The sequence below is a fragment of the Telopea speciosissima genome, unplaced genomic scaffold (assembly GCF_018873765.1).
Source record: "Telopea speciosissima isolate NSW1024214 ecotype Mountain lineage unplaced genomic scaffold, Tspe_v1 Tspe_v1.0849, whole genome shotgun sequence".
NCBI lineage: Eukaryota > Viridiplantae > Streptophyta > Magnoliopsida > Proteales > Proteaceae > Telopea > Telopea speciosissima.
Window position 1 is genome coordinate 4,605 of NW_025318185.1, and position 7,514 is coordinate 12,118.

General features: G+C 39.0%; 1 protein-coding gene across 1 annotated transcript; it reads right to left on the reverse strand.

Annotated features, from left to right (window-relative positions):
• Positions 1-4,153: 4,153 nt before the first annotated feature.
• Positions 4,154-7,513, reverse strand: LOC122648350 (putative glucose-6-phosphate 1-epimerase). The gene is made up of 7 exons (XM_043841580.1): positions 7,403-7,513; positions 6,986-7,099; positions 6,597-6,710; positions 5,720-5,771; positions 4,998-5,135; positions 4,794-4,892; positions 4,154-4,286 (listed from the first exon to the last, which is right to left on the reverse strand). The coding sequence occupies exons 1-7, from the start codon at positions 7,465-7,467 to the stop codon at positions 4,167-4,169; spliced, it is 702 nt and encodes a 233-aa protein (XP_043697515.1). The 5' UTR covers positions 7,468-7,513; the 3' UTR covers positions 4,154-4,166.
• Position 7,514: the final 1 nt, after the last annotated feature.

A 7,514-nucleotide genomic window follows, 5' to 3' on the forward strand; every position in this document is an offset into this window, starting at 1 on the left:
GGTTTACCATGCATGTTCCCAAAACTTTTTGGTCTGATGCTCTACTCACTGCTGTCTTTCTTATTAATCGCATGCCGTCTAGTGCCCTACAATTTCGAGTTCCTCTTGATGTCCTACCCTCACGGTCTTCTTCATTCTCTCTCCCTCCAAAGGTGTTTGGTTGTATTTGTTATGTACATGTTAGCAAATCTGCCCGCACTAAATTGGATCCTAAGGCTCTGAAGTGCATCTTTCTCGGGTATTCCTCCACCTCCAAAGGATATAAATGCTATCATCCTCCCACTCGTCGGTGGCTTCTCTCCAGAGATGTCCGTTTCTTTGACACCATACCTTTTTTCATCACCTCTTCGGGGAGTGTTCATCGCTTGGTGGTGGTATTGCAGTGAAGAGGTTCCCGAGTTTGTCTCACTTCCTATCTCCTATCCTGTTCCTATTTCACCTTTTCGATTGACAAGGGAAAGAGAAGTTCATGAGGGGAGCCTTGTATAGAGAATGTAGTTGAGGGGGAGCATCCTTGTGTACAGGGGAACAGGAGAATAGGGGAGCTCTGGTGTATACGAAGGAAAGGAGAAATCCTGCTTCATGGCTGCCTATAAAGAAGACCCGCCAAAATCCTTCTTCATCACCTCATCCCGAGTCTCCATCCATCGAGACAGTATACCTTGTTCTACTCCTATATCCTCGACTTAGACCTTCCTATTGCCCACCGCAAGGGAACTCGAGCATGTACTAATCCCATTGCAAGTTTGTTTCCTATGATTCTATTTCCCTTACAGGTATAGCCTTCTCTGTGGCTATCTCCTCCATATCTATTCCCAAGAATGTAGCAGAGGCTATGGCAGATCCAAAATGGAGAGAAGCAATGAACACAGAGATGTTGGCACTTGAGAAGAATCATACTTGGGACCTTGTTGAGCTCCCTAAAGGGAGAGTCCCTGTTGGGTGCAGATGGGTATTCATAGTCAAGTTCAAGTCTGATGGTACCGTGGAGAGATATAAGGCAAGACTTGTCGCTAAGGGTTATACACAGGTGTATGGCATTGACTTTCAGGAAACCTTTGCTCCAGTGGCCAAGCACAAATCCATCCGGATACTTCTCTCAATGGCAGCAAATCTTGATTGGCCTTTGTACCAACTGGATGTGAAGAATGCATTCTTACATGGTGACCTAGAAGAAGAAGTGTATATGCATCCTCCTCCTGGGTTCAAGCATACTGGTGACAGTGGGAAAGTGTGTCGTCTTAGGAAGGCTCTTTATGGACTCAAACAGTCTCCTAAGGCTTGGTTTGAGAGATTTAGACAAGCTCTCCTGCAAAACGGATATACTCAAAGTCAAGCTGATCACACATTGTTTATACAAAGGAAGGACAGCACTATTACGGCTCTCATTGTTTATGTTGATGACATTGTGGTCACGGGAAATAGTGAAGCCGAAATCTCAAAGCTTAAACTTTACTTGTCTCGACAGTTTGAGATCAAGGACCTCGGTCCATCAAGTATTTCCTGGGATTGAGGTTTCTAGATCCAAGCAAGGGATCAATGTTTGTCAAAGGAAGTTTGTTCTTGATCTTCTTACGAGACAGCTACTTGGGATGTAAACCAGTCTCCTCCCCATCGAGCGTAATCACGGACTAGGGGAAGATTGTGGTGAACCGCTTGTGGATGCTGAAAAATACCAGAGATTAGTAGGCAAGTTAATCTACCTTTCCTCACCGCACCGACATTACCTATGTTGTGAGAGTGGTGAGTCGGTTTATGCATGCACCCAAGGTGGGACATCTTGATGCAGTTCTAGGATCCTCGGTACTTAAGTCATGTCCTGGAAAGGGTCTTCTCTTTTCTAGGAATGGTAACTTGAGAATTGAAGTATATACGATGCGATTGGGCCGGGTCTATTTTCGATGAAGGTCCACCTCCGGATACTGTACATTTGTTGGGGGAAACTTAGTCACTGAGAAGCAAGAAGCAACCCGTGGTAGCTAGGTCAAGTCGTCGAAGGAATTTAGGGCCATGGCTCATGGTGTGTGTGAAATCTTGTGGTTGAAGAAACTTGTCCAAGAATTGGGGTTTGAGACGACAGAACCTATGAGTCTATACTGTGACAACAAGGCAACCATAAGTATTGCACATCATCCGATCCAACATGACCAGACAAAGCATGTTGAGGTTGACAGGCACTTCATCAAGGAGAAGATAGAGTCTAAGACTATTTGTACCCCTTTTGTGAAGACAAGTGAACAAGTGGCAGACATATTCACCAAAGGACTTAGTTCTCATCACTTCAGTTTTATGTTAGACAAGCTGGGTATGTATGACATATACCACCCAACTTGAGGGGGAGTGTTAAGAGTACTTAGTTTCAGGGGTATATTTGTACTTAGACACTTACTTATGTATTTTATGTGCTATTTGTATTAGGCTCAGGGCCTGAGTGTAATTAGATATTCTTCTCAATATAAGGTTGTTTGTCTCAAGTTGAGAGACATAACAGATTACACCAAATCGTGTTTGAACTTTGCCTCCCTTGGAGCTTTTCTCCTCTCTTCTCTTTCTCCTCTAAAACCTAACATGTTTCACCACCAAGAAGTAGTTGGACCCGTATAACCACTATCCCTATTGAGTATGGGGACAGAGCAAGTAGTAACTATTAACCTAGAACCGTCTGCATCCTGGTAAGTTTGATGCCATGCCCACAGAGAAAAAAGCCAATCAAAATGGTGTTCAAACCCTTCATCTCTGGTAATAATCCAATCAGTGCCCTTGAAACGCGTACTAGCTGGCATCGGTAGGGCTTGCTCCACCTCTATTGAATCGATTGAATCCTTCCGATTTTTCTCATCATTTTCGTCACGGACCTTGCTCTTTCATAGCAATTCAATCTTGGTTATGACACGAGGCAAAAAAAAAATGTACTTTTCTTGTTCCAAATATTCGATTGATTGGTCCGAGGTTAGAATATAATAGTAATAATAATAATTAATAATATTAACAATAATAATGATAATAATAATAAGATTATTATTATTATTATTCTAATGGATTCATCTGTGAAACACAAAACAAACTGTATGAATTATATCTATCAAGAATCCAAATCATAGCTTTAGATGAGTTGATCTTGAAGCATTGCTTTGGTGTCCAAATGCTATGGGAAACTGATGAGATATAATCTCATTTAAGGTGACAACCAAATGTGAAGATGTGGGTCTGAGTATGAAGAGGCAACAATGCTCAAAATGCCAAAATTAAGACTAACTCCAGTCCACCGCTCCCAGGACCTTGCAAATGCAGGACTGAACCAGGTGACTGCCCTTTTTTACCGCACAAATTGACAACCAAACACAGCTTAATAGAAAGGTATGTCTAATCCATGTATAGAAACATTACTTTATCACTTACTAATTATTTTTAGGTAAAGGAAACATGAGAACAAGATATTTCCAAAAGATGGAGATGACAAAGCAATTCATACAGGAAATATATATGGAATCCATCTTCTAGTGCTTTTCAGTATTTCTAAATGAATTTTCATTTTGGTGCCATGTCAAAGTTGAAATTTCAATGTTATTTAGATTTAATTTGTTGCTTCCATTAGTAATAGCATGCGTATCATATTCAACACATACTATGAATAGAAATGCAAGTATATATTGTTTACATATTGAATTACCAAATACAAAAATAAATCTGCATTTAAGCAGATTCACACACACACACACGCAAGGAAAAGGTCACCTACCCAGCTCAATTGGCCAAGCTTTCTTAGGTGGCCACTTAGTTGATCAATGCAAAGGATAAAGTGGCCATTTTCAACTGGTAAATGGACGGGGACCCTCTACTAGACTACCTACATGCCAAATTTCTATGTTCCCACCCAAACATGTTAAATTTTTCCCTTGTACTATCAGCTGAAAAAAACCATTCGTCACATGTTGATTTTTCAGCCAATTTTTCCTAAGCTTTATTTACATTCTAATGATGAGTTGAATCAATTTTTATGCACCGAGTCTCTTTAGTCTTTTATGGAATTATAATGAACTATGATAATAAAATGAAATGCAACAGGGAATGTTCTGTGATTTGTACAAAATGTGATTAATGCTGATTTTCCCAATACAGAAACGCTTGTACTAAAAATGGAGCATATTTTTTGGATCCAATGTAGTCTAAGCAGAAGAGAATACAGACCTGTCCTCCATGCCCTCCACAGGATTATTAGGGTCTGGATCCTTGTTCAGTGTTTTGCAACCCTTCAGACCTTTCACTGATGCCCCTGTTACAGAACCCTGCACAATAATAAACGGACAAGCTTCAATCCAATCACCATTGAAAACTCTACATGATGCCCTAGTTACTTGTATAGAAAAATAATCAGGTACAGAAGCTATGGCATTAAACAAAGCAGCTCCATCATAATGATCCATTCTGACCTACATCCATTATACCTGTGTTGGATCTTAAAAATAAAGAACTGCTCTGAAATTTGGCTTAGAGCCAGATCTAGGGTAAGTAGAGTCTTGTCACATGTATCCCAAACACAGAATGAAGCCTAACTCTAAAGAGCCAACTGATATCCAATTAATATATCTGACAATTTAGGTTTCCAGTCAGATATGGATCAATGAGTTTCAGTAAAGTTGAACCTGGGTTCAGATTTTGAATACCCAAAAAAATATAAATCTAGATTTAGATCTGCATGGAACTGCACATTCAACTGATTTCATTCCCTAACAGACCACAAATTAAGCATCCTCTCCCCCTTCTCCCCCATGGAAAGAATTTAGGATTCTTACACGGAAGTAAGTGTGCAATGCAGTAGTAAATGAAAAGGGCTTAGTGTCTGTGTTTTTTATTATCAGCGCTGTTGAAAGGCTCTTTGAATTCAATTTGACCTGCAAAAAGTTGAAAATGGCAAAAAACAGTGAGTTTGTTTTGGGACTAAACCATATAATAAACCAAAGAATTGGTAATATTCTGAAACTTATTTGAAAACTGACTGTGTACAAAGCTTGGAAGCTGAAATCCCACATAGAACGGCTGTAAGGACCATCCCTAAGCTCCAGAGTTATGACAGGATTTCCCTCCACGTTGTCAAAATCAACAATAGACCAATTCATGTTCCTTGCAAACCCATGCTGTTCAGAAATAAAGTAAAATAACATAAAAAACATCTCCATGGATCAAAACTAAATTGAGAGATAGAACAAAGAGAAACTGAGCACTAAGACCAGTTTTCCAGATACTTCCATCAACACTGTCTATTTGTAGAACAATAATCTAGGCTATCTGTCAATATTACTGTAAGGAAATGTCTACCGATGGCTTATTCAACAGAGGGAAGGACAGTCTTTCCCAGAGGTTCATGAGTTCATCTAGTGAGATGTCATGAAAGGTAGAAACTAAGACCTTCTATATCACAAGCACTAATTTAGGTATCTTCTGTCGAGACTTCAATGATTTACATTTCTTCTTGAAATACTATCATTAGCTAGAGTTATTTATTAGTGGCCCCTGCCTGGGTTTAGGTGTCAATACTATTAGGGACTGCCCTTGTGGAATCTTAATTAGATTTCATGCCTTCATATGGAACAGAGCCACTCACATAACTATTGTGCACCTAAAGGAAATCGAACCCCAATTATTGGAAAAATCTATGACAGAAATGCAGATTATTGATTAGTAGAAAAGAAAGGGAAGGGAAAATCAAAATGAACCATACCTGCTGCATTGGGCCAGGTCCAAACTGTGGGAAACAATGCGGGATGCCTCCACTAATTTCAACAAAACTATGGTTAGTATTATGGGTAAGAAACAAGTGGCTAAAGGAAATAGTAGTAATAATTTGAAACTTCAGCCTTCAAATTCAATCTGATCTGACATGGATACATTAGAATAAACCTAAAAACCAGAAAGGCAACAACATAATTCATATTTTCATTGTTCTTATCGAGTTGGCTACATTTATTAAGTTGGAAATCATGGACAGTTGACATAATAGACATGGGTTCAAAACCCATTACCGTGAAAATCATTAACCCACTTGGTAGCCAAAACACCAATACCAATATAACACACACATACACACATCCAATCACCCAATCTAGTCGGGGAACAAAGTCCAGAGAGAGAGAGAGATTTACTCAATTGGACGGAAAAAAATTCCATCCTGAAATTTAAATTCAGATAAATCAGAGTTCAAGACCTGATTGTTGTTGTATTTTTTTTGGGGGTGAGAAATTTACTCAATCGGACGGAAAAAATTCCATCCTGAACTAAAATTCAGATAAATCGGAGTTCAAGACCTGATTGTTGTTATACTTTTTTTTGTTGGAGGAGGGGGGGTGTTGGGTGAATTGTTTAATTGCTGGATCATCAGGAATTTTTTTAAGGAAGAAGAAGAAATCCTTAATCTCTTTCGAACTGCATACAATCATTCAAAGCTGCTTCTGATGATCATTTATCTGATCATCACAAAATAACAAATACATTATAAAATCAACGTTACTAGTGAGGAAAATGTCAGGTCCATGGTGCACATAAATCAAACTAGGACATGGAAATCAATAATCTACAGTGGTCAGCTGATGTACAAATACCTGATAGGTTTTTTATCACTGAATGCATAATCAGGTCGAACAAAAAGAAGATCCTTGCCACCTGCAACTTTCCATGATGTGACACAGCCACCAAATAGATAAATCTCAGCCTCACTGCAAAGAAGAGATTCAATCATTGGTGATCCCAATTCCAGATGATGTGGTTTGAATACTTAGGCTATTTTGTGATCCCATTACTAGGATTGGAACTTACAAGAACCGGAATGCCTTTAACATTTGGGAATTGTCAGTTAAGGATTTATTATATCAAACTCGAAGTTCGTATTGTCAATTGTGTGCTGGGAAAAAAAGCATATGGGTTTTTCTCCAGGATGGCAATTGATAAGAGAGAAAAAAAAAAAGGGTTGATGAATCTAACAAACACGTACCAGCCATGAGCAGATTTCAGCACAACCTTTGGCAATTTCCCCTCTCCTTCAGTAAGGTGAACTCCCAAAGAAGAAGCTTCTTCGTGTGAACATGAAAGAGTTACACCAGTAGATCTGTGCATAAATCGAGAAAAAGCCTCAACTTTATAGAATTTTCAGCAAAGAATAAACAGAAACAGATCGTCAACATAATAGAACCTGAAAATTTAGAGGTGTGTGCGAGTGTGTTATAAGAATAAAAAAAATTAAGCAGGTCCCAATACCACATTTCGCTAAGGGAATCAACTGAAAAACTGGAGGAAAAACAAAATTAAGCATCGAGACATCATCATGAGAACCCGAAGTAATATGGTGGGATCTTCAGATACGAATCGAAACCCTCAAAGAGAAAATCAAATTGCAGAGATTAAGACTCACCGGTTTCGTCGTCTAAGATTTATGGAAGTTATGTTCGGTATCGAAGAAACAGAATTCGTCGCCATCTTCAAAATTCAGGTATTCTCTGTGGTTGGTTGTACACAGTTTCAGT

Excerpts from the sequence above, each read along its gene's own strand:
- LOC122648350 (XM_043841580.1), bottom strand. The coding sequence starts at position 7,467 with ATGGCGACGAATTCTGTTTCTTCGATACCGAACATAACTTCCATAAAT. Across the intron at positions 6,711-6,985 it reads CTGAAATCTGCTCATGGCTG|TGAGGCTGAGATTTATCTAT; the intron begins GTACGTGTTTGT and ends TCTTCTTTGCAG. Across the intron at positions 5,136-5,719 it reads GACCTGGCCCAATGCAGCAG|CATGGGTTTGCAAGGAACAT; the intron begins GTATGGTTCATT and ends ATTTCTGAACAG.